The sequence below is a fragment of the Perca flavescens genome, chromosome 19 (genome assembly GCF_004354835.1).
Source record: "Perca flavescens isolate YP-PL-M2 chromosome 19, PFLA_1.0, whole genome shotgun sequence".
Classification (NCBI taxonomy): domain Eukaryota; kingdom Metazoa; phylum Chordata; class Actinopteri; order Perciformes; family Percidae; genus Perca; species Perca flavescens.
Window position 1 is genome coordinate 32730527 of NC_041349.1, and position 26654 is coordinate 32757180.

The 26654-nt window shown below is 42.4% G+C and overlaps 1 protein-coding gene across 1 annotated transcript in view; it reads left to right on the forward strand.

Annotated features, from left to right (window-relative positions):
• sorcs2 (sortilin-related VPS10 domain containing receptor 2) overlaps positions 1 to 26654 on the forward strand; it is a 371041-nt gene that overhangs the window by 157656 nt on the left and 186731 nt on the right. Inside the window, exon 3 of the mRNA XM_028563724.1 lies at positions 18651 to 18750. Within this exon, the coding sequence (XP_028419525.1) occupies positions 18651 to 18750 (100 nt within the window). The remainder of the gene's footprint in view (positions 1 to 18650; positions 18751 to 26654) is intronic.

Here is a 26654-nt window from a genome sequence, read left to right on the forward strand (position 1 = left end):
TTCACTTTCTCTTTATTTATTTCTCTGTATCAGCCATAACTACAGCAGATAACTTCTAAAATAACATTAAAATACAATTAGGCCTGTATAAAGAAATCTCCTGCTACCTTTTACCTGGCTCCTCTGGCATACGCTAACACAGGCTTTTCTGGTGTTACAAAGAAATCTGTGACCTGTCAGAATGTGTGACTGTAGATCCGTCTACCTGCTGCTAATCATTCTGTGACTGCGCAGGAAAAAACAGACCCGGGCAGAGGCATTAATAAAAACTATATCATTTATGATCATGAGATTAAATGAATCATGAGATTAAATTACGCAGTTTCAGAAACATTTAAAAGTAACATATAGTTACTTAAAAAATATATATATTTTATAATATTATAATTATATATATATAAAAACTTAGTTAGTAGTTGTCAAGTTGAAAACAAGTCTGTTTATAGCTCCTGGAAATCTGAACATATTAAGAAATTTGAGTTTTCTACCGAGCCTGATCAGGGTTACCAAGTGCAGGGTCCTCCCACCACTGGCTCTACCACACGTCTATAACTCCAATCTATCAACAAACAAACTAACAGCAATCAGTAGTGGATGATTAGTCTCGGGGTCTTGTCAGAGTCGGTTACTGTGATGAATTGCTTTGTCTTTGGGGTGCCTGACGCTGGTACGGGACCCCCCTCTCCCATGAGACCTCATCTTGGACACTCAGGAACATGTGGGCGTCTGACGATCCTGTCAGGCTTCTCCTTTAAGGGTCAAAGGTCAAAGTGCTGAGATAAAAAAAAAAAAAATTGTGGAATTGGGGCCAAAGAGTGGGGTAAAGGTGTGCGAGACAGCATGTCACTAAGTTGCTTTTCCATAAAATAAATCCTTATTTTGCTGAATTTCTTTCACAAAGCACAGCTCAGTATCCACCTATACAGTGAAGTGTACATACAGCATAACCCCCCAGCACATCAAACGCACCCTTTTTACGTCCATCTTATTATATTATATTTTCTCTTGATCATTGCTAGTGGGGAAGTGGTGTTGGCCTTTATGTGGACTACTGTGAGATGCCCCACAGCAGTAGGAGAGCTTGTTTCAAGCATTAAGCCCTGGTTAGCAAGTAGCCTGTTAGTCTTTTGAAGGTTCCATGACAAGGTGCTCTTTGGATACTTTTATATAGGCCTTGGCCCCCTAATACTGTATTTGAAGTCTCTTTTATATACACCTTAGTGGTCCCCTAATACTGTATCTGAAGTCTCTTTTATATAGGCCTTAGTGGTCCCCTAATACTGTATCTGAAGTCTCTTTTATATAGGCCTTAGTGGTCCCCTAATACTGTATCTGAAGTCTCTTTTATATAGGCCTTAGTGGTCCCCTAATACTGTATCTGAAGTCTCTTTTATATAGGCCTTAGTGGTCCCCTAATACTGTATCTGAAGTCTCTTTTATATAGACCTTAGTGGTCCCCTAATACTGTATCTGAAGTCTCTTTTATATAGACCTTAGTGGTCCCCTAATACTGTATCTGAAGTCTCTTTTATATAGACCTTAGTGGTCCCCTAATACTGTATCTGAAGTCTCTTTTATATAGACCTTAGTGGTCCCCTAATACTGTATCTGAAGTCTCTTTTATATAGACCTTAGTGGTCCCCTAATACTGTATCTGAAGTCTCTTTCCTGAAATTCAGCCTTGGTGCAGAATTCCAGCCTCTACAGTCCCACAATGAGCTTTCCTTAGGATGTGCCATTTCTGTGTCTGTAACTATTGAGGAGGAGAGAGGGGGGGCAAGGTGGAGGGTGGGGGTGTGGCCTTGACCACTTTGCTCGTTTGAAAACCATGATGTCTCTCTCTCTCTCATGGGGGGGGCCAAATTCTCTGGGCGGGCAAAGCAGAGAAAGGGGAGGTAACCTTGCTCCTTATGACCTCATAAGGAGAAGATTCCTGATTGGCCCATCTGAGCTTTCATTTTCTCAAAGGCAGAGCAGGATACCCAGGGCTCGGTTTACACCTATCACCATTTCTAGCCACTGGGGGACCATAGGCAGGCCGGGGGAACTCATATTAATGTTAAAAAAACCTCATAAAGTGACATTTTCATGCCATGGGACCTTTAAGTAAATCCCCAAACAATTTGTACTAGGGTTGCAACTAATGATTATTATTACTCGTGTGTTTGACCACATAAGGCTTGTATCATGTGAACGCGGCGACAGTTTTTGTTGTAATTTCTTAGAATTCCTCATGGGGGCGACAGAAACTAAACACCATAGCTTTAGTTGTCCATACAATCAGAACAGTATGTAAAAAATACCATCACAATCCCTCAGGGCCCAAGATGATCTTGTCAGCTAAAAAGTGCCTTTCACTACTAGTGTCGCTCAGGGCCGGCCCTGACGGTGCTGGAGCCCAAGGCGAGATTTTAGATTGGCGCCCTTGGGCAATGGTAGATCTCAAACATGTCTTTATCACCTTGAGCTTTGAAAAAATGGAGCTTTGAAAAACTCCTCTCTGCAGCTGCCACAGTCACAGGGATAGTCACGGATATCCTGAGTGCCACCCACGTGGTTGGCTAGATCTCTTGCAGTCGCTTCTCGTGTTGGCTGATGCTCGCCTGTATTCTATGCAATACTGCACGCAATTTCATGGTGGCTCTGTGGAGGTAGATGAGCAGCTCTTCAGCTCTTCAGCAGTAGGCAAAGTAGAAGTAGACAGAGAGCGTGAGGTCTCTTCAGAATCAACCGGAGAAAAGGTGGATGGAGAGGTTGTCTCACCTTGGTCACTGGTGGTGAGACGAGGAGAGGCTGGAGTCCCTTGTAAATACTTCAGAAGATTATCTGTTATGAATATGGAAGATACTAGACATTACCCTTTAACACAAATAAAGAGGGTTGGGTGATGGCGCAGTGGATATGACACATGCCTTTTGGTGTGGGAGACCTGGGTTCAATTCCCACTGCGATACATCAACCAATGGGTCCCTGAGCAAGGCACTTAACCCCTAGTTGCTCCAGAGGCGTGCAACCTCTGACATATGTAGCAATTGTAAGTCGCTTTGGATAAAAGCGTCATCTAAATGCCATGAAATGTAATGTTAGGACATGCACTGGCATACACCCACTAACACACATGCAAATGTTCCTTTACTCAATAGGTTGCACTCACTAGTTAATAAAACAAAGGGTTAAAGAATTTAAAAAAATATGAAATAAAGTTACATATATATTGAATGTGTAGATGATACATTGCACATCATAATGCAGTTGGTGTCTGCATTTTTGATTCAGTACGATCAATATGCTTGGCATATAAGGATACGTATCACGTTGATTTTAAAATGTTGAAAGTCATAAACTTTAAATCTTTAGTTAGCATTGGGCCATAAACTTGGATTACATCTTCAAGGCTGAAAACAGCAAAATCATAATCTTTCTGTTCTAATTGCTGAGCTTCTAGGTAACACGTCTAAAATGGGAGCGTTTTGTCTCTCTGTAATAATGAACCAGATGAAATAAGTCAATGTATTTTTGCGATGAGAGTGATGAGTGTTTTCCAAAGAACTGAGGAAATAAAAAAAAAGTGAAAAAAGCAAATAAGCTGGAGAGCATCCGTGCGTCTTTGTGCTCTCCCTGTTGTGCCTCTGCAACAAAACAAATGGTAGAGAGGCTGATGAGATCATTTGTAAAACAGATAGAGTGAAAGAGCCGAGATAGGAAAGGCTCGGCTGCTCTGGCTGTCGACAACATGCTCTGTTTAAGAATTCCCAAGCCAAGTTCAGTTGAAGGATTTGCTCCTTTTTATCTGCTCATTCTTCTTCACTTCACACACATGTACGACATGAGTCAAACTCCACAGATTTAACCGCACACAAACACACTAACACTTCAGGTGAAGTCTGGGAGAGTGTGGCGTTCTCGGTGCATGTCCCTAAGGGTGCTGATGGGGATGTCATCGAGATAAATGTCCGCATTAGTGCCCTTCCTTCTTCTATTCAGCTGTGACATAGGTGTACAGAGGGCCCAGCGTGGGTCCTACAGAGAAGAAGTGGATAGGTGGAGCTGGGGTGGGGGGTGGTTTGTGGTGCCTTCGCTGAGCCGAATCCAGTTTGAGTCAGAGCTTAACCACATTGGAGCAGGAAGAAGGCAAAGTATTTCTCTCAGTCAGAGAAACGTCAGGCGAGAAGGGGGGAAGATGTGCATGACAAAGCCTTACTGTAAAGGTCAGTAGGGAGGGATGGATGTGCCGAGAAATAAAATGATAATCCACACTTCTCTGAACTGTAAATTCCCAGCTGGACTGAAATCGGATAATGACAAAAAAAGGCTGCATCACCACACAGCACACACAGTATGGATCAACAAAACATCAGTCAAGGTTGGTTTTTTTCAGCATGACCAAACCAAAGCCAAACCACGATCTTTCTCTAAACGATTGGCTTCTCTGCCTAACCCTAACCAAACCATAACCAGAGACTAGTTACTGTAAAAGTCATTTATTTTAACAGTGAGCGGTCATCAGCAAATGGTCCGTGTAACGCTTATGAGTTCAATTTTCTAAGCACAAACGGACATTTGAAAAAACAGAAAAATGGGTTCAAATATCACATTTTTCATTTTTTTTCCACCTTGACAAATTAGAAAATTGGATCTTTATCCTGTTTTGAGGATCAGAAATTGAGAAAATGACAAAATTGCGTCTGAGCTCCAATTATTCAATACCGCAATTGTATTCTCTTCCTCTACTTTGCAGAATATGCAGGTCATTAACTGCATATGGAACAAAAATAAAAAAATAAATCCTGATAGACTTTGGGATCAGAGGTGCTTTCAACTGATGGTTTTGAGTTGGGGGGCGGGGCCTAGCTAGGCGGAACGAGGGAGAGAATACCATTGCAGTATTGAATGATTGGAGCCCAGATGCAATTTTGTAATTTTCAAAATTTCTGATCCTCTGGATAAAACACAAACAAAATTGGATCTTTAAAACAGTTTAAAGATCATCAGGTCGGCCAAAATGAACGCCGACAGCCCCTCAGACAGACGACGGCACGGGACACACCAAACCGATTTGAGTCACTGACCTCGCCAGACTGTCCACGGCCGATAATCGGCCTGATGTGTCAGCGCCCTTACCCTCGTCAGCCTGTCTTTGTGTTATCAGTCCTCGTTGTCTTGTTACCACTGTAGTCATCCTGGGTTGTTAGTTTCCTGTTTTATGTTATCTATTCATTCCCTGTGTGTTAAAGGTGCCCTGCCACACGTATTTCATGACTTTGCAGTAATGTCTGAAGTTGGACTCTGTAAAAATTTTTTGTGGAAAAAATGCCTTGGTTACCTTGTTTCAAGTCATTCTAGCGTGGTATAGAAAGCCTACAGGAAGACTCGATTTCTGCCAGTTCTCATTAATATTCAACAAGCTAAGCTGTTTGAATCTGATTGGCTAACAGCTAGCCAATGAGATTTCTGTTCAGTGGCTAGAGCTGACAGAGGAGGTAGCAGTTCATTTTCACATTCACCACATAACACAAACACATATGGACCTGACAGATTTCAAAAAATGCAAGTAAATACGGTTTTGTGTGGCAGGGCACCTTTAATGTTTCCCTGTAATTTGTTCATGGTTGTGTGTTACTCCTGTTCTTTCTGTGATTGTGTGATCTGTTTTCTTTTCCTTCCTATTCACGTGTATGTTTCGTGCTTCCGTTTCCTGTTTTACTTTGTAGGGTCTGTTTCTCCTGTGTCGTGTCTTGTTGTCCTTCCTGTCTTGTGTTTGTGATTGTCTGCCCTGCCCTGATGTGCTCCACCTTGTGTATCAGCCTTCGTGTCCCCTGTCCCTCGTTACTACCCTTGCTACCTTGTGGATTTAGTCTCTGTGCTTTCTTTGTCCGATCATTGTCTTTACTCCCTGCGCTGTTCCCAGCATTTCGTCCTGTGAGTTGCTTCTTTGCTGTTTATGATTCTCTTAGTTTTACCAGCTTGTTGGTTTTTGTTTGGATCTCGGTTGCCAGTTTTTTTTCCTCCTGCCCGCTTCAGGACACCTTTTGTTTGTGAGCCGTTTCATTTTTTAAACCTTTAAAATTGACCTGCTGCCTCCTCGCCTCCACACTTCTGGGCCCCAGCCTGCTATTCCGTAGACGTGACACTCTTGTAGTTGTAGTGGTTATTAGTGCCGCTACCCAGCTGGCATGGTGTTTACCGGTTACAGTGTTTTTGGCACACTTGTGAAGTACTTTGAGTTGGTTTCAACAGGGAGGTTACAGAGAAGTAGGCCAGGGTGTTGGTGTTACAGGAATAATACAGGAATCTTTGTTTGGGATGTAAACAACCTGGTAGTGATTATTATGATATCCACATTTGTCTCTTTTCACATTCAAGGATCCATGATGTGTGCTGGAGGATTGGATTCTCTTCAAGAATTTTAGTCCGTACTGATTTAAGTTTTCATCTATGCTATTTACGCTCACTGGGAGACCCTTCCTCAATGATTTGCACGTAGGGTGCTAACTATAGGTATATGAAACTTGTTTTAAACTTGATTAAAATGAGAATCCCAAAGTTTCAGCACTGTACTATGAGCGAGTAATTTATCAAGCGTCATTCTGTGAAGGATTGTAAGGAAGGTGTTCAGGATTAAATATATGCCAGTAGAAAACTAAGGACGTTAGAAGAACAGAGCTGAATACTTTTTACCAAGTGCCCGTGGTGATAGAAGCAAGCTGACTGAAGTCCATAGAGGGAGACCTGGAGGCCATGACATCCTCCATATATCTTAATGTTGTTCTTTTCTTCAGTGGTTCTTGTCAAAAGGATCCAAACTAATTGTCATCAAAGCTGACAGGACGAGGCCGGTGACTCAGTGTAGAGCCTCAGAGAGAAGAGGTCTGTGGTAAAATACCACCGTGACCTCTCAGGGAACTCCATTGAATGCCTTCTGATGGTGATGAATTACAGTGCCTTACACTGACCTTTTTTCTTCTTTTATTAATGTGTAACATTATGTCATTTTCTCTGTACAAACCGAAAAAATAGAACTGTCAGGGGTCTTCCGTAAGCAGCTTCGCAAATGGCAGCAGCACTCTGCTCCTGATAACTATGCTCCAGTGGTTTTGTGCACTTCAAGAGACTATCGGCTACTGTGAAGGGCCCTTACAGAGCATGAATCACTGTATCTTGGCTAACTGCCTGCTCAGACTGCTTGCAGTGTAGGAGGCACTTCCAGATGCAATTTGCCAATTGCAGCTGAAACAAAAAATGAAGCCCACATCTTCCCACCCTCTGCTGCAAGGTATTGTGATTCTAATGCAAATGAGCTAATTTACTCTAATCATACAGACTGAGCCATTGCAGCATTAGCAAATCTGTTGCAGAATGGGCGCTGCATGGAACAGCGTTCCATGACTGTCAGCTCTGATCAGTTCCACTTCTACAAGTGTCCACTCCTACTCCTTTTACAGTACAAAACAACAGTGCATTATATTCCCAGTCCTCTCTGCTGAATTACACATGACGATGCCTTCAAGGCCTCTGCCACTGCAAATGGCACTTTGTTAAAGTGGTACCAAGACAGAGGTAGGACTCAAAACCCAAAGTATGCTCTATAGTTCTTCAGGAAGGAAAGAATGGACCAGTTTAGGTGGGTAGGGCATCTGATTTCTACTAGAGGTTTTGCTGGCACATCCAGCTGGGAGGGGACCAAGGGCAGACCTAAGGCAGGCTGGAGGGACTACATATCCCATCTGGCGTGGAATTGTCTCCGGATCCCAGAGGAAGAGATGGAGAACGTGGCTATGGAGAAGGCGGTTGGGTCTAGAGTCCTGGACGGGCTTAATTGACCCTCGTCTGGGACGCTCAGGCCCTAGCCCGGTCCTAGTCCGACAGTTTATCACTGAATTATCAGCCCAAGCTCGACTGGAGCCTGTTCCGTAGATATAAACACTTAAAGCACATCACAATGTTAGTTTAAAACGTGTATTATCACAACCAGAGTAAAAGGGCATTCTGGACAAGCTGAAGCAGGCAGCTGCTGCTCGCATGAGCTCTGACTTGACAAATTGGCCCAATGCCCCGGCCCCAGGGGCCTAAATAAGTCGGGTCCCGTCGTGCTTGGGCTGAAATGCAGGGCTCTAGTCTGGTCTACCTTACTTAACCTGACGCAAGCTTTAACCCAATCCTGGACAGTGCTCCATTCGTGATGCTCTCAGTGAAAATGAAAACTCGGAAGATGGACAGTAACATGCTCTGTTTCTTTGGTAGAAAGCATCTCCAATGAAAACACACAGCAAGGTCTGTGAACAGTTTTCTCTCTTTGGTCTATCATAAGCCAGTCAACCGTAAAACTCCTTTCTGTAGACCAGGCGATTTGTTTGCTCTTCATAAGTTGTGACCAGTGTGGTTGACACCTCGGTTACTGTCATCCCGAGGCCAAGAGAAGTTGAGCAGTCGTCTTTTTTGCCAACCCTATCGACACAGGTTCACACTTCCTCTGTGAACTCGGCATTTTCTGGAGGCATTCACAGCCGAGGAGCATTCACACATTCAGCAGATTTGAGTGTTAAAATCCATTTGTCTGACTTTGTGACTGTCACGGCCAGATCACAACAGGGCCACAAATGTCTTGAAAAGGATAGTAGTAGCAAGGTAAACATTCCCACAGGAATTCTTTTTTTCAAAAGGACCTACTATATCATCCTACATTCCATTCTGTAGTCAATAAAGCCAGGCTTGACACAATCAGGCCGGAGAAGATGGCCATAAAGCCTTTGTCCAGGGTACACCTGAGACTCCCTGAGCTTTATCATCCATAACTTTTTTTTACTGCTGTAAAAATGGAAAATAAAAAGATGGAGGGCACTGAGGTGTTGACTGATCAGTAAAACGACAGCTGCAGTAAAGCAGAATGGTCATTTTTCTTTTCTTTTTTTTAAATGGAAGATGCAAGCCAGAAATAGGTCAGCATTGATGATCTGTTCACGTGTGAAGCAGATAGCCCCCCATTTCTTTCTTTTTTGCATCATATCTCATAGGGTCATTGTCTCAGCATCACAGAGCTGTGTCATCAAACTCTATCTCTGAACATTTACCATTCTCAAGCATGTAAAATGGGACCACACTTGTCGAAAGCGTGATCCGTCAGGTACTTTTTATGATGCCTTGCTTTTAACCAGTGTAAATCAGCTTTAATGCTAATGTTGGCCCTCTTTCAGAATAGTCATGGCAACTACCTTCGTGCGATAAATCAAAAGCCCCCATTTCCCTGCTAATTCCCTGCTCTTTTACAGGGAAAGATAGGGAAGCTTTGATTTTTTTATGATTGCTCGTGACTGGGGCTTTAACCCGCTCAAAATTTGGCAGAAATTATTTTTGGAATGCTGCTCAGTGAGGGATACCCTGGCAAGGAAGCACATTTGCCTCATGCTTCATCCCTTTTGTCCACAGAGCGGCTGCGCTGTAATGCATTGCAGATTTTCCCAACCACGCGTCTCTGTGGCGGTGAGGCACGTTGCGTGGATGACCTGGTTTCCTGTATGTAAGCCAATCACTGATGAGCCTCGAGCTAAAGTTAACGGTAAAGTCATGTGTCTGTCGAGGTCTGCCTCAGCATTCGGCTCCCCACAGAAATCAGACACTGAGCATGTCGAGACTGACCCAGCCGCTGTGCATATGTCCCCTGGCTGTCTTTACCACGCTGACCTACTGCTCTGCTCTACCATTAGCTTAACCTATGTCTTAGTAAAGCTAAGCATTAGCTTAGTACTTGACAGAAGCTACACTGTTAAATGTTTCCGTTAATTTACACCCAAATTTCAACATGATTTACCTGTTATTTTTAATAACTGCGCCTTACTGTAATTTTTTAGGGAATATATGTTAAATAACACCTCATTTATGTTATTTAACACCTCATTGCTAAATAACATTCATTATCGTTATTTAACCGCACAACCGAACATTCAAAGATGGCGGCCAGAGTTAGATGGTCTGGTATGGTCATGTTTTGGGGATAAATGCCGATAAACGCAATTTTATGCTTAGATTATAAAAAAAAATATTTATTATCATTGGAGAAGTTAGCAATTTCATTTCGTTTTTGTAGGTTGCTAAGCAATGACTAATTCAATATTGTTGATGTTGCATACTAACAAACTAAATATTGTATGCATTCACTGAATGAAGATTAGACAAAACACCTGATTTCTGTACTGCAAATGTTATAAAGAATAATCTAGCATTTTCCCCAGACTATTATCGTGTAATAGCCTTTTATTACCATATTCATCATACCCTAGGCTCCGGATTTTAAGCGAGACGGCCTAACATTTAATTGACGAACTGCGCTCCAAATCTGTGTGTGTGTGTGTGTGTGTGTGTGTGTGTGTGTGTGTGTGTGTCTTTCTGACCACGGTGTATATCCGAATGACACAGTCGCCAGCAGGCGACGCGCCACACTCTGAAATAACAAGTTCATACAGTATTTTTTGCATTCTGGGAAGGAGCGAAGAAGAAGGCATTTGAACCTGCAACGCAACCGAACGCAACGGACACACGGCCATCCATGCCATGTCGGAAGATCGCTCTGGTTATTTTGACGAAAATCACAACAATCCGGTGAGATTAACTAGAATTTCTTTAAAGTCATGCATAGTTTAAACATTTATCAGTGATGTTGATGTATACTAAACGCCACGGACTTGCACCACATGAAGTTTAATTTAGCTAGCTGCTAATGATCTTAGAAAACAATGCGTTTATTTTAATGTCCATTCATGTATACGATCTAAAATCTATAAATAATCAGCTAACGTTATTATGCCTATAATGTTTAAGTAGGTAGCATTCCTGTGGTCAAGTTTGTGTGGCATTCTTGCCATGTGCACGTCTGGTTAAAGCAGGTTCATCCTGAAAATCAAACGGCTAAGATAGGTACATCAATTTACTGATAGCTGTTTATGTTGCTAGATAGTTGGTTTAAGACTGTATTTGATATTTCATGTTAGATGCTCGTCTTTGATGGGTTATAGCTGTTTGGGCTACCAGACATGCTGGTGTGACCAGGGTGGGACATTTTTTTTGTGCCTGGTGTATGCCCAATTTTACCAGACTGCCTGCCTGCATGAAATAGTTTTCCCATTGTCATCAATGCGCCACTTGTTGGAAAAGTTCCTTCTCTTTTTCTTTACTTCGCCCTCAACAGTTTGTACATTTGTAGCTACTGCTGACTCCGCCACGGGCCTCCACCGGGGATATATCGCCACATTTTTTTAACCGATAATTTTCCTTTAGTCTGTACTAGAGCCCTGCGCGGGACTGTTTTCTTCATCCCACTCCCGCTTAATTTCTGACCATTACCGCCCGCACCCGCAACGTGTGTGTTAACACTCCCGCCCACTCCCGCAAAACTCTGAGAATTTATGCCTGCACAATAGCATTGATTTTGTGTCTTCTCCCGTCCCGCATGAGAAAACACGTCATTTTATAGGTTAATAGGGAGAAGATGCATTTTAGTTGCCCGCAGCAAATTTTAAACCGCCCACTTGCTCCTGCGAGATTTGCGTTGGGTCCCAATGCATCCCTCTAGTCTGTACTTCAGATCAGCTATACAGTATGTGTCACAGACTAGAGCGCTGAAAATCACTCCACCCGCCACTGTGGCTTGTATGCAAGGCAAAGTCACCCGCCACTTTGAAAAAATACCTGCCATTGGCTTGTGACAGGTGCTAATTTCCCACCCTGGGTGTGACTATTTTATGTGGTAGCTAAAGCCTAGCAATGAGGTAAATCCAGCAAAAACAGCCACTACTGTGTATGTGAACAGCTATTCTTTTTTATTTGCATTGGCATAGTGCACCCTCTTTTGTGTGTTTTTTTTTTACTGTTTTGATTATGATTGATTTGTAGATAAATGTTTACATTTGTTTTTGTTTTTAATTACAGATGCAGATGCAGGGTACTATCCCTGATCACACTGGTGATCAAGAAGATCTCACTGCATTTATCTCTCAGAACCAGGTGGACATTTGAATTGTGTCTTACTTTAATCTAGCAAATTACTGTTGATCTATCAATAAGTCTAATTGGCTTGCATAATGTTTTCTTGCCAAATTTGTGGACAACAGTCAGCCACCTCTGTGGCCTATGTGAGACACATAAAAATTCACAGCAACATACCCAATTTAACAAATGTGCTGGTCTGAAGGGACATATTTACAGACATCATAAGGAGAGTATAGTTCAGCCAAGATCGATTAGGCTAGTGGATCTTACGTGTCATGTTTTCTCCCGCCGTGCCAAATGTGACTCATTGACTGAGTTTTATTCTCGTCTTAAGGTGCACATCAAAGAAGGACAAACTATTGTTTGTCCCTTCAAGCAATGTGATAAAACATTTACTGTGGTTTCTACATTTACATCTCATTTGTCAAGAACACACCTCCCTGTAAGACCAGCACGCCCAGAATGCACCTGAACGCACCTCCCTGTAGGACCGGCACGCCCAGAACGAACCTGAACGCACCTCCCTGTAGGACCGGCACGTCCATGACGCACCTGAATGCACCTCTCTGTAGGACCGGCACGCCCACGACGCACCTGAACGCACCTCCCTGTAGGACCGGCACGCCCAGAACGCACCTGAAAGCACCTCCCTGTAAGACCGGCACGCCCAGAATGCACCTGAACACACCTCCATGTAAGACCAGCATGGAGAGCATCCCTGTAAAGAACATGCATTCTGGCTGTGCTGGTCTTACAGGGAGGTGTGTTCAGGTGTATTCTGGGATCTTGAGGCAGCAGGAAGTGATTGCGCCATTGACCAACAAAAACCTAGTCTAAAGTTACACACACAGGGACGCACAGCAGCACACACACACACACACACACACACACACACACACACACACACACATGCAGAAGATTACAAATAAAAATATTAGGGTGTAAATCCTCCATCATAACAGCAATGCTCCAAGGTCCAAACGCGCCTGGCTTTTAAAGGGAATGGGAGATGATCTCTGATTGGTTGATTGCATGTTACGCCCAAAACACACCTCTGATTAATGAAGACACTAAGACCAAGCCTTTAGAACCAGGCGCCCTAAACACGGACCCTTTTTACTGCCGTCAAACTAGCAAAAGTGGATTTGGACACGCCCTAAACACACCTGCACCAGGCGCTTCACACCGTGCGCTTACATCGTTAAAATAATTGTTTTAACAATTTTAACAATTGTTTTAGATGCCAGCAATTAACATGAAGTACTGTATTTTTCTGTGATTGATCTGATCTATGTGTGCCTACATTTGTAAGTATTTAACTTCCAGTGTTTGTATTACAATAAATAAGTTAATTTCAATATGGAACTATTTGTTTTCTTTCACTTTTGTGATGTATTATGCCTATTCTTGTATTAACTCAAGCTAGAATATGTATATTACAATGTACAATTACAATGTACACATTACTATGCTAAAATAATTAACACTACATTTTAAAAGCAATATTTAATGGAAACAAAATAAATGGTGATTTAACATGAAAATAATGGTAACCCTGCTGCCAGTTGTTTCCTATTTTTTCTGTGATTCACAGTAAAGTCCTGTTAAAAAACATTACGGGAGTGCACTGTAAAAAAAAACATTAACAGGAATAAACTGTTAAAATAACATGAAAATAATGGTAACCCTGCTGCCAGTTATTTCCTGTTATTTAACAGGGAAATAATTAACAGTGATGCACGCGCAGTGAGGAACTACTATGTCTCAATCCTATCACATCAGCAGCTAATGAGTTGCAGATCTTTAAGTGGATTTATAAGAAATGAATCAGAAACCTGTTTCCTCATTACCCCCCCTTCCTCTATGCTTTGCTATTCTGTCTCATCGCCTGTTGCCTTGGCACTCTCGATTTGTCTTCCCTGAAACATCAGGTGCTGGAGCAACCTTGACATATTAGGACATTAAATCTGATTCAGCACCTGTCGCCGCCCCAAAGTGCTTCCACACTCTCTGTTTTCTCAAGCGCGTCAAGGAAAATACAATTTCACCTGCGGTGTCTGTCTCTGTCACATCCAGTCTTGCAGACGTTTCCGTGTCCACCTTTCTCTCCCCTTTCCTGTCTCTCGGTATTCCACTCTTCTCTTATACCTCGGTATTCTAGTGGTTTATGTCCTTCCAGTGTTCTTATTTTAATGGTCTGTTGAAACTTTTTTTGTATTCGAATCAAATGTTTCTGCATCCATGTCTTGATTACGACGTACCTCTGAACTGACTGAAGGGTGCAGTAATAACGGTAAGGGCAGCCTGTTTATCGTGACCCATACGTTCAAAAAGCGCCGAAAAGTTAAGCACTGTAATTCATTTTCATTCAATTCGGTTTTTTTTTGCTGCATGCACCCCAATGACTGCTTTATTACAAACGCAGTTGGCCGAGGTGGCCGGGTGGATGGGTGGGTCATAACGCGCAGGTCTTTCAAGCCGAGGAGCGCAGTTCGATTCCTTGGGAGGGTTTTAATCCAAACCACATACCGTAGCACCATGCGGAGTACCATAGCTGGCGTCACAAAGCAGCTAAACACATCTGCTAACTGCAAAATAAAAAATGTAAAACAGATAAAATACGAGAACAAAATGTACAGTGCAGTATAAGAAATTAAAGAAAGGCAACATCAAATAGAAAGGTCTTCAGCCTTGATTTAAAAGAACTGAGAGTTGCGGCGGACCTGCAGTTTTCTGGGAGTTTGTTCCAGATATGTGGAGCATAAAAACTGAATGCTGCTTCCCCCTGTTTAGTTCGGACTCTGGCTACAGAAAGCAGACCTGTCCCAGACCACCTGAGAGGTCTGGGTGGGTCATAGTGTAGCAGCAGATCAGAAATATTAAGTAGAAATAATAAGTATTTTGAAATCAATTCTTTGAGGCACTGGAAGCCAGTGTAGAGACTTCAGTACTGGAGTGATGTGATCCACTTTCTTGGTTTTAGTGAGGACTCGAGCAGCAGCGTTCTGAATCAGCTGCAGCTGTCTGATTGATTTTTTAGGGAGACCTGTAAAGACACCGTTACAGTAGTCAAGTCTACTGAAGATAAAAGCATGGACAAGTTTTTCCAGATCCTGCTGAGACATTTAACTGAGACATTAACATTTAAGTCCTTTAACCCTTAATATATTCTTAAGGTGATAATAGGCTGACTTTGTTATTGTCTTAATGTGGCTGTTAAAATTTAGGTCTGAGTCCATGACTACACCAAGATGTCTGGCTTTGTCTGTTGTTTTTAACATTGTCATTTGAAGCTGAGCGCTGACTTTTAATCGTTTAACTTCTTTTGCTCCAAAAACCACCACCTCAATTTTTTCTTTATTCATTAATTTAAGAAAGTTCTGGCACATCCAGTCGTTAATTTGTTCAATGCACTTAGTCAGTTTTGGTATTGGACTATACTCCCCAGGCAAGGATAAGGATAAGGTAAGGATTCGTCTGTTGAATGACTTTTTTGTCCAACCCTTCTCCCCTTTCCTCATCCCTGCTCTCCGCCATCTCCCCTATCACCTACTCCCCACTCGGTTTCAAAGTCATTATTCCTCATTAATCTGCAATAGCTCCCAACCAGTTTATTAATCCAAAGGTCCGGATGGCAGACAGTACAAAATGAGCTCTCCTATTAACTCAACATCATTATTCTCACCCTATGAGGCTCTGGGGCTGCTGACTTTCCACAGCAACCCCCCTTACTCAACACACAAATCAGCCTTATTAGTGCTAGAACGACTTCTACCCCCTGCTTTGCAACATTTTTCAGTTGCCTTTTTTATGTTTTTCACACAAGTAATACATCAGCCGCATCTACTTAAATCATGAAAGTCTCCCATTTTTGGTGAGATAACATACATTTCATAATCACATTTTGCATGAAATTCAGTCACCTCAAATCCAAAAAAAGAAAGGAACAACAACCTCCCAAACATTGAGGACTGAGTGCTCCATCCACAGCAAGCTGGCCATAGGACTCTTAACTGGTATCAATTGTATTTTGCTTGAATAACTTACGCTTAACTGGTATCACTTACGCTGTCACTTCAAAACACCAGTGTGACATTTCCGTCATCATTTGATCTTTAACAGATGGACATAAAGAATCAGTTTCCATGGTAGCAGACTTTCGGTAGGGATAATGAGGACAGAAAGGTAGGGAAGGAAGTGTGACTAGTCAGCGTCCAGATGTTGGATGTGTTTCTGGGCATGAGGCCCACCCTGAACCTTGCCACCATCGTGCTAATGGAGGACTACGGTTGTGTAACAGGGAGAAGGCATTTTATCATTTAACATAACAGTATGGTATTGGCAACTTGGGCAAAGAGCCAAAACAAGCTCTCAAAGATTGTTAACATTGCAGGGAAGGTGATTGGCAAGTCACAGAAAGAACTTTGCAATATATTTGTCAGTGCTGTATACAGAAAGGCTAAACCTACAGCTGCAGATACCCCACATACTCTACACTGAGAATGTGAGCTGACTCTGTCGGGCCAGCCATATGCAATGCAGACATTGAACACAGAATAACGGCATCAGGGAACACTGTAATTTGTAGAAGGGTAGATAATCCATTACAAAAGTATGTAATGCTTTAGAGAATATGAATTTTCACCCTAAAATACAAAATCTTTATCATCCTTCGAACTCCTTAGGACTGAATCTGACTGCTCAGCATGGCTTTTGCACGTACACACTGATGATCCCCCCCAGTGGACTAGCAGGCCTCCACTCCATCTACAAGTGGGTTTTTAAGATAAGCACTGAGCTCTGGCTGCTAACGCGGCCATCAGCACTAGATCCGTCCACGTCTTCCGAGTGATCCCAGGTTAAACACTGCACACAGGCCAGTGAGGAAGATGAAACACTTGCCAGCTCCCCACAGAGAAATAGCCACTCCATTTTCTCCAGCTGTATCAGAGCACTCTAGGGGAGCTGATTGCTGAATGGCTCGGCAGGGCTTTGGGTGTGTATGTGTCTCATTGTGTGTGTGTGTGTGTGTGTGTGTGTGTGTGTGTGTGTGTGTCTGTCAGTGGTTGATGTCCCACTGCGCGGAGGAGTAAATCCTCTCGTCCTTAACCAGGCTGACGTGCTGGCTCATCATTCTCTTTCATCAAGACCTCTTCTTCCAGAATCCCTCCTGTTGAACCCTCAACCCTCGGCTAAGTACTGCAGCATCAACTTTCCTGTGCGCTTTGGATTGCTTTCCAAATGATCCCCAGAAAGCTGTGAAAAGCTGCACACTAGAAAAAACAAGTGCAAATACAGTAGATTTTACATTTGCATTCTTTAACCTATCTTTTAATCCTCAAATACTTTTTTTTTTTTTAGTGAAGATCGGAGGTGTTCACAAGGGAAGACTCTTGGAGTAAGAATAACGAGACTACAGCGAGCCTTCTCTAACACTATCACTGTACAAGCCACAGACATAATTTGGCCTGTTTCCATGTAGTTACATAGTCACTGATATGGTCATAACCACTACAGTGCTAGTTTTTGAGGGGGAAATAAACTAAAGTTTTTCACAGCGAAGGCATGACCTGTCCCCTGGAGGACATCCACCAGACCAGCGGGCGCTCGGCGGATTGTTGTCGGCCCCGGCCGGCGACGAAGGCGGGGAGGAAGCAGCAGCAAGCGTGCCGGCAGGATGTCTGAGTTGAAAACGTATCTTGTTGTCACGTTAACGGTCCTGTTCATGTTGCACAGACATTTTAATTGCATTTTGTGTCTGTTAAGAGGCACAAAGGCACTCTTTAGAATATGCCCCCACAACTGCCGTTTTAGCTAACTGGGAGCTCTGGGCATTAGCTGCAGCAACTCCAGTTTGCTAGGACCGATCCTGGTACGACAGTACTCGCATATTCATAGCGATAAAGATTAACGTAAAAATTGGCCGTAAAAGTTCTCCTTTAATCTACCTTGCCTGTATTATGTTGTTGAGGGAGAACGTTGGATTAGTAGTGTATATTCCTGACAGGAATTTAAGACATTCATTTTACATAAGCGCTCACCTCGCCTCAGCCTTGCCGAGCTAAAACCTGTTTTTCAAAACCTGTCACAAACAATCACCTTCACTCTGCTTGGTGGGTGGGACTGAGCCGTACTGGAGAAACAACCCAGCAGCCTGCCATCAATCTCAAACACACACAGCAGTCCGTACCTGCTCTTAAAGCTGCCAGATTTGGGGATTGGCCAGTACTTCATTGCTAGCCTGAGGCTGTTTTTCCATCGTGGTGGCAATGACAGGTCGCCCAGCCATTTTGATTTGTCGCCGAGCTCAGTCTGCGGACCACAAAGTAGTAATATGGTCAACAGAGAGCAGATCTAATGCCTTCAGGGCAGTTTGAGAGATATTCCCCCGACATTTTGCAAATTTAATCTCCTGCCAACAAAGGTTTTTCACGGATGTGCTGTTGTTTCAATATGCAGGATAAGAAGAGTTTGGTGAAATGGAACCAAGAAAAGTAATGAAATGTAATGAACAACCATGGTCTAGGTCCTTTTCTTCAAATCATTACCATACTGCCTAATGCTATTGATATTGTGTGACTCATGAGACCAGAGCAAAAGGAAAATTACCACAAAAATGTTCCTAAAAGTTCCCTGACTAACATGTTTGTGTTTTGTCTGCCTGTTTTTAGATCTTCTGACTATGGCACCACATACACCAAACTCAACCTGATGCCAGGGACAACCATCGTGGTGACCAGCTTTTATATCTGCCCAACCAACAAAAAAAAGGTAGGATGAGGCGTACAGTTTTATCCATCAGCTTGCTGAAATGCACGGCTCATTTGCTCATCTAGAACTGACAATTTAAGACGAAACGGAGAAACATTGTGAGCTCGAGGCCTGAATAAACATTTACACTGGCAGGCTGTGTAGGAATTACAAGACATCTAGATATGGGATTTGAGAAAATCATCCACTGAAAGACAAAACACTATTTAAAATTGAGATTGTCCGGCATCGGAAGCAAAACGTCTCTCTGGATTGCATTATCAGAATTAAAATAACCCTATTAACCATGTTAAAGGTTAATTTAGTTTAGTATTTATTTATTAATATAGCCTGTCTTATAGGCTATATTAGCCCTCCTACACAATCTGGACTGTGGTCATAACCTCTGCATCTTATAACGTATTCCCTGTTATATATAGTTCTTAACGTACTGTATATATATTTGTAAAGCAATTCTAATTTTACATTACGTTTAACGTTTACATTCTTGTCTTTTCATAGTCATAGTTAATATTTAATAATAAGCTATTGCACTGATCACTCCCTACACTGTTCTCTTTTGCACTACCACCACACTAACACAGTCTAGCTTAGCACCTTAACTCTTTAAATTTCTCTGAGTGATTTTTATTTATGTGAGATATATGTGTGTATGTGTGTTTTGGTGTAGACACATATAGCCGACGGCCGACCGTTGACAGAAAACCCCGTCGATATGATCAGTCGCGTCCCAGAGGTCCAAAAAACTGCCACAGAAATAATTCACTGATGTACCCCTTGGAGCTTATACAGTTGTATTGTTAGTTCCCAGGCTGTTTAGTTCTGCTAATGAGATGGAAACTGAACCCCATGTTGGTAGAGTATTAGGCTTTTTTTATTTATTTTTGTGACACTTTTGGTATTTTTGCACTCCTTTAGTATCCCACATACCGAATCACCCTTTGGCCACTAGCACCACTCCCATGTTCCAGTTATTCAATCCACAGGCAGCATCTGAACACCAGTTAATAAAAAAAAAAAGACATCAGAAGAGCTGAAGCAAGAGCCAAGAGGTACAGTACAGTAGGTGACTTACACCAAAGTCCTTTTAGGCAAGTCATGCCACTCGGCCGCCATCTTGGCAACGCCTACGGGCAGCTATTTCGGACTAACAAGACCAGGCTCCTATCTAAATGAATGGGCAGAGAGTCAAAACTGCACTTTTACTGGTCATCGGGACATAAAAACTACATGTATAGAAACAGCAGTAGAATATGATAAAAATTGCTGAAAAAGTTTGATGACTTTGCCTCAAAATAACGTTTAAAACGCTTTTTTCCCCTCAGGTTATACTGTTACTATGCATGCGCAAGGGTTCACGACACCAACTTCATTTATGTCTCTATCCAGAATGCCGGTGTTGTGCTTTAACTACCTTGGTAGTCCGGTGCCTTGGCGTTGTTATCATCCTCTTCCATCTGATCTTGCACACACCCGCCTTCACACTGGCAGTTGAAATCAGCTCCGTAATACGCCCCCAGCAGACGTCGTACTACACCGTTGAAGAGCTTCGGAAGCGATTTACAAAAATGGCAGAACAACTAGAAGGACTGATAAGTGTCTGAATGTCCGATTCGCTCTGACCTCTCTTATACAGCTATAAATAGAAAGGCTGCTGCGTGGAGTAAAGTTGCCCAGGACGATGACATGTCACGTCAGTTAAATGTGATATAGCGGTATAATGTCAATAGTTAGACATCTGTTGCTAGCTAACCAATTAGCATTAGCAGGTTTGTTTATCTAGCAACGCTACCTTCCGTCGGATAGGAACCGTCCGTAGCTTTTCGCAATTGTTACATTTTTTGAACGCATCCGGATGACCAACTGACACTATTTTTTTCCGCACTGCACTCGTTCGGACTCGGTTTGGACCCATTTGCATGCGCTCTGCGAATCTCCACAGGAAATGAATGACTTCCGGCCGTATCGGAGCTGATTTCAACTGCCAGTGTGAAGGCGGCGTGACACGCCACAACTCGCTGTGGCCAAATCGTCTCCGCTGTCGCAAAACCTCAACTGTGCGCATGCGTCAGTGGAACCAGACGATTGGCTTAAATGTTTCCCGGCTTGACTGTTAAAAAGCAGATGATTGGCTTTCCAGCGGGAGGGGCGGGACATGTGCATACAACCGCCATCTTTGCCGTTACGGGTTTTCCTTATATAGTTGTATTGAGGATTGAGGAAGTGGCATGTCTCTTCTAAATAGTCTCTGCTTACACCGAGATACGACTGGACTGCCAACTGTGGTGGCCTCAGTCTAGTTGGCAGGTGTTATCACAGGGGGTCCAAGATTCTTCCAATCGATGAAAAGATAGAGGGAGATTAGATTATAAATCACTTTTCTCATATTCTGCTTCAGTCACCACTCCAAAGGTCTGCGTGGGATCTGCCATCTTCTATACACACACACACACACACACACACACACACACACACACACACAGAATAGTAGAGGGCCAGACAGCATGAGAGCATTTAATTGCATGGGAATTAAGTCATCTTAATTTTCTTTAGGGACAGAAAGAGAGAGAAGGGGGAGGAGGGTGACTGGCGGTGTGTGTGTGTGTGTGTGTGTGTGTGTTGTGACAGTAGGATGTCTGGTAATAGGATCTGAGGATCAAGCTCCTGCTTAAACACACCTGCAGGCATTGCAGGAGGGAGTGATGGCAGCTCAGGTTTGGTGCTTCATGCTGGAAGCGGTGTGTGTAGGTGTCTGTGTGTTACTGCTGTTGTTGCGAGAGTAGGTGTGTGTTCTCGTGTCAAAAACTAGTGGATGTATGTATGTGTGTGTGTGTGTGTACAGGTTTATGTGGACTTTGTGTGCAAAGTCGATCATCAAATGCTTCGATCCCTCTAACAAAATATCAGCATGTGTGCTATGTGTTAACTCCCTTCTTTTCAGCGTCCAAATTATGAGCCATCACGTTCATTGGTTGCCCCTACATACACACAAACACACAGACGCATGAGCACAGTTTGATCAATGCTTCTAATCACATAAGAATACAGCAAACTGGAGGGTCTTTAAGCTCTGTGAGGGGATTACACACATTGTGAAGGGATCACACAGAAAAGGTATGTGGGGCCATCGGGTAATCAATAGGACTTGAGGCAATTAGAGAGAGGTGAGTCTTCAGACGGAGACAAAGTCACACTGTCTTTCTCACTCTCTCTCCATCGCTTCATTGACAGCTCCATTTAAGATCTGCTCTACACCCGTTGCAGGAGAGGGCTCCCAAGCACCCTTGACACATTTCTATTCCAGTGGAGTCGTAAATAAACTTTGAGACAGGAGGCTCAGCGTGCTCTCCCGCAGCAATTTTCTTTTAACACCTACCCATGCCTAGAGGGCTTGTCAGCTTGGCAAGTGTTTTTGCACAAGTCTATTTCCTTGTTGTTGAGTGCTCGGTCTGTGGTCTTAATGAAAGTTCATCTGTATGCTAAGTGATTCTAGACCTAAAAGCTTCCTTTCTAATGTTCTGACTTATCTGTTGGATCTTTCCCAGCCATCATAGACATAAAGGGAGAGACATAACTTCTATTTCATAACACTTCTTAGTTTGGATACATGTCCACAAAAGAGAACAACAATCCTATAACAAATTTTGTAAAAATGACGGAACAAACATTGGGACTATAACATGGAAGAGCACTACTAGCCATTGTGGCTAGAGCTTCTCACTAAATGGAGAACATTCTCCCACACCAAGTGGTATTAGAAGGTATTCAAACTTAATAAAATTAAAATTACAGCTGCTCTGCAGAAAAATGGCAAACAGAGACAATTCCTGCTCATCCGTTGAGTATGCCCTAGGAACAGGGTTACTGTTTACGTGAGAAGTATCAAGCTTGCTACAGCTCCTCTTAGAAACCTGTGTCTCCAATCTGCAAAGCATAATGTCAGGGTACACAGGGGCATGTTAAGCTAATCATTTCAGACAGGTGTGTTGATGCTGATAAACATCTAAAATATGCAGGGGTGCAATGGCTGATTAGGTATAATACAGTCACCCTGTAACAAGGTAGGCTTGATCTCCCAACCTGAACATTCGAAATATATCTAAAAAAAAAACTCACTGTAGTGTATTTTAACGGTTGAAAACAATTATTGGTCCATTAATGGCTTATCCAAATCTGATCCCCCTGGAGATGCTATTTTTAAAGACATGCACTCTGAAAGCACCTTTTTGTGCACCTCCTGGACATAGCGTCAAAGCAACACCACTCATCCGTGGCTTATAACACTTCCATAACATCTCTACCTCAGTAATTCTCTACGCAGCAAGGCATCACCTGGAGAAGTGCTGCCAAGCTCGATGGACATCAAAGGCAAACCGACTTCTGAGCTGGGTTGCGGTCAAAATAGTCAATTTAGATTAGGAAGGTTCCTAAGGGAGTGAAATGACCCGGAAGTAGTTAAGTGGCTGCCACGATAAGAGGCGATAAGGAAAAGGTGCTTCAATGCTTCCTTTGTTACCTCCTTTAGCTTAGGATGCACTGGACCATCCTTTACGAAAGGAAAGACAATAAAGCCATCCCACAAGTCCTTGCAGCAACATCATTTAAAGCGCCGGCAGCCGTAATTCTGTACGCACCGGGCATACATTATTATTTTCTGTGAGACATTTCAACACATCAAACAATAATGATTATGTGGCCTACTTTATGGCACTGTTTGATTGGTTAAATAAACCGGTTAATGAGATGCGTAAAATTACAGTGAGCGTGTGTTTACAGAACTGTGAATCAATGGATCGCTGAATCCAAAGTTACACAGTGCACTGAATATTGGATTATTTTTAGCCCAGAGCAGCGTCTGAAACAAGTTCATGGCTTATTTCAACATATATGTTTTGTTGAAAGTCACTACAGATATGACTACATTACATTTATGAAAGTAGGAATATTATGTGAGAATGCGCGGATCGGCTCTGACGGCATTCAAATCAATTACCTGAAATCACCGACCCAAATAACTACACCCTCTCTACAGTCTCTGTAGGCTTTTTTTCTTGACTTTCCGACCGCCTGGTGTCCTCAATTATGTCCTCGGCCACTAGTCAGCATGGCATCTCCTCAGGGAGTACTGCTGATGACTTTCTGAAGAGCTGATTTTGATGAACGGGGAAGGGGGTTTTCTGCTCCATAACCAGTGTTGGGCAAGTTACTTCCAAAATGTAATACATTATAGATTACTAGTTATTGTCATTTGAGAAAAATTAGTTAAATTACAATATTAATGTCTCTGAATTGTGATGCTTTACACTACTTTTGCGTTACTTTTGAATTACTTTCACCAAAATAACATCAGAAGTATGACTTTGCAGGTAGCTTTTAAATGTAATCATCTTTATCCACTTTAATACAGCATAGTTTATTTTTATAATATTTTGTATAATTAATGTGAATATGCAAAGTAACTAAAGCTATAAAATAAATAGTGAAGTAAAACATACAATAGCCTACTTGACTTTGAATTGTGGTGGACTAGAAGTATAAAGTAGGAGAAAATGAAAATACTCAATAAAAAGTAGCCTACGGTATAGTTACTTTCCACCGCTGATAAAATGTAGGCTAATGATATTATGTGTAGGAAGCCTAGACATTAATTCCCGACATGTTGTTATCTGTCAGCTGCTCGTACACATGGCAGTACCGTTACTTGTTGGGAAACAGATGTTGTCTGTACCATTACTTGTTGGGAAACAGATGTTGTTCGTACTGTCATCTGCTGGGACACAGATGTTGTTCGTACCGTCTCTGGTTCTGGCTCTGACCACAAGAACAGTGACTTCGTGCCACTAAATGTCGGGTTAAAATGTGTAGTAATGCATGACATTATTGCGTTAATGTAATTGCGTTACTTAACGAGTTACTCCCAACACTGTCCAGAACTAGAGGTCCAGTGGACTGTTTAAATTGGACAGTGTTTAAAAGAGCAAGAAAGGTTTTTTTAATGACACCAAACGCTCTTTAGGGGCTTGAATGTTCATTCCTATTCAACGTTTTGAGCTGTACATAATGAGTTCCACTCTGATAAAATATTTTTATGATGTATTTGAGTACATAATAAAATGTGAGCCGCCACAGTTCAATAATCCAGGGTGATTCTGGATCATTGGCATTGATGATACAGTATACTATATGATGCTGACACATCACAATCAGCCACAGAAAAATTAAAATTGTTTTTTTTTGTAGCCCATTACTCACACAGGCACTTCTTCCCTTTAATAATAATACTGGAAGACACTGATCATGGCAGAAACAAGAAAAGATCAATGTTCCTGGGGTTTAGTCCCCAGTCAGGATGCTTATAAGAAGTAAAAACAATTGAAATTTTACAATATTCATTCATTCAGTGAGCACAGCACTGACAAGCACCAAAACATATTACTGTAGGCAGAGAGATACATTAACCACAGGCGATAGAATCTGTCTGGAGGGGGGACAAGTTGGAACATTTCTTTAGACATAGAGTGAAGGGTCAGAAGTAGAGACAAGGGCGTAACAAGCTGACTTGAGGGATCTGCCTTCGCCTTACCTGGCTCTTTTAGTGTTTTTTATCAACCATTGAAATTTTGGTACAATAGCTAAGACCAGCTAGGAGGGGGGGGGGGATTAGAATAGAATGTAGAATGATTGCTTTATAGAAACTTCTCATACACTCTCAGAGTCCCAGAGGTTGAGGTTTTAATAGGTTCATTAATTCCATCTCAGAGCGAAGAGAGGAACCAGTCTATAGATAGGTGGCCAAAGACAAGACCTGTCAAAGACTCCTTACACTTTATATGCAATCATTGCATTTCAAAAGTGTGAGTGCTGGTTTCTTTGGGGGGTTTCAAACCTACAGTAGTAGTACAGTAGTTAGAGCTCCTATACTCTAGAGCATTTTCGCTGTTTGTTGAACAATATGTTTCTTGATGTGTCTTCAGACAACATGGTCTCACGGCAGTTCGTGAAATTGTCTCACGTTATTTTTAATCTATTGATTCGTGATGAACACGTTCATCTCGTTTTTGGGAACCATCTATAACGGAGGTTGGGTTTAGGAAAAAGGTTAACGGGGAAGGAAAACGTCACACGCTGGGAGACGGCCACGGCACGGGGGAGGATGCCTCACACCCGGGGAGACGGCCGCGGGGGAGGACGCCTCACACCCCGGGAGACGTACTACTCGCTGCCGTAGTTGTGCTGTGATCACGACATATGCTTCCCATTTAAATACATTAGTTTGTATTTTCGTGCTGGCCACCACGAAAAAAACCGGGAAAAACGTCCCTGTGAACGCAGATCAATAGATTAAAATAACGTGACCATTTCACGATCTGCTGTGAGACTGGGTTGCTTCAGAGCCCTGTGCTTTATGGTTTAAACACCGTAGATCTATGCATTTAGTTTAAGTTTCCCCTCTGTGAGAAATCCATTTCTACAGCAAGAACCATTCCAATACAGCCTTTGTTAAAACAATAAACTACAATTTCTGGGAGAGATCTAACCAAATCAATTCATAAATGCTACAGAGCAACAACTCTGGACTCCAGCAAGAACAAACTGACAGTAGCTTTAAAAATGCCTTTAGTCACATAGTGGGATGGAAAAGAAGAAGAGCAGAAAACAAAGGCCAAAAAGTAAGAAAAAAGTGATTAGTAAACAGACATGAGTAAAAAGAACAGGCAAAAACAGTTAGAGAGTGATCCAGAGTGCAGATTGATTGTCAGCTCTTACGCGATTGCCGGTTCAAAGAGCCTCAGAGAGAAACGCAAGATATTCAGACGTGGTCACGCTGTGGTCACATGACATCCCTGTGACGAATGTTGTTGTAATTTCAGATAGGCTACCCTATTCTTTTGTGTGATTGACAG